This window comes from Cucurbita pepo, unplaced genomic scaffold (assembly GCF_002806865.2).
Source record: "Cucurbita pepo subsp. pepo cultivar mu-cu-16 unplaced genomic scaffold, ASM280686v2 Cp4.1_scaffold005450, whole genome shotgun sequence".
Lineage (NCBI taxonomy): Eukaryota > Viridiplantae > Streptophyta > Magnoliopsida > Cucurbitales > Cucurbitaceae > Cucurbita > Cucurbita pepo.
In genome coordinates this window covers 1-680 of record NW_019651420.1, presented here as the reverse complement: position 1 = coordinate 680, position 680 = coordinate 1, and the positions used below count along the sequence as shown (strand labels likewise).

The 680-nt window shown below is 48.4% G+C and overlaps 1 protein-coding gene across 1 annotated transcript; it reads right to left on the bottom strand.

The window, feature by feature from the left end:
* Nucleotides 1–6: 6 nt before the first annotated feature.
* On the bottom strand, nucleotides 7–664 carry LOC111787119 (probable indole-3-pyruvate monooxygenase YUCCA4; the record flags this gene model as incomplete). Its single annotated transcript, XM_023667250.1, has 1 exon — nucleotides 7–664. A coding segment is annotated over exon 1 (645 nt), but the record flags the coding sequence as incomplete, so codon positions are not given.
* Between the last annotated feature and the right edge of the window lie 16 nt (nucleotides 665–680).

Genomic DNA, 680 nt, shown 5'->3' with positions numbered 1-680 from the left:
ACTTACCGTGTTTCTAACAACCATATGGGGGATGGCATTTTGTCTGCAGAGATCCAAACTAACTTCCATACCGGAATTCCCACAACCAACGACCAAAACCCTCTGGTTTTTAAATTCCGAACCGGACTTATACATACTAGTATGAACCACGGTTCGAGTAAACCGCTCAATCCCCAGAATCTCAGGAATAACCGGCTCTGCATTTTCACCGGTAGCGACGATGAGCCAGCGCGAAATGTACTGAGTATCTTGAGTGGAGACTCTCCAAAACCGGGAAACAGAGTCGAATTCAGCGGCGAGAACGGTCTGATTGAACCGGGGTTGAATGGAGAAATGGGAAGCGTAGGATTCCATGTATGAAATGAACTGATCTTTGGAAGGGTATTTTGGGAAGTTTTGAGGGAAACCCATGAGAGGAAGCTCGCAAAAATGCTTGGGGAGATGAAGTTTGAGGCGATCGTAGGTCCGGTAGTGCCAAAGGGAAGCGATGCAATCGGATTTCTCGAGAATGAGCGAAGGGATTCGATTGTGGGAAAGGGAAGCAGCGGCGGCTAATCCTGATGGGCCAGCGCCGACAATTATGGGGCCATGGATCCATAGGCATTTGGGTTCTTGTGGTTGATCGTGTTCTTGGTGTTTGCAAGAACCCATCAAGGTGGCTCTGTTTTTTGTGGGTTGCT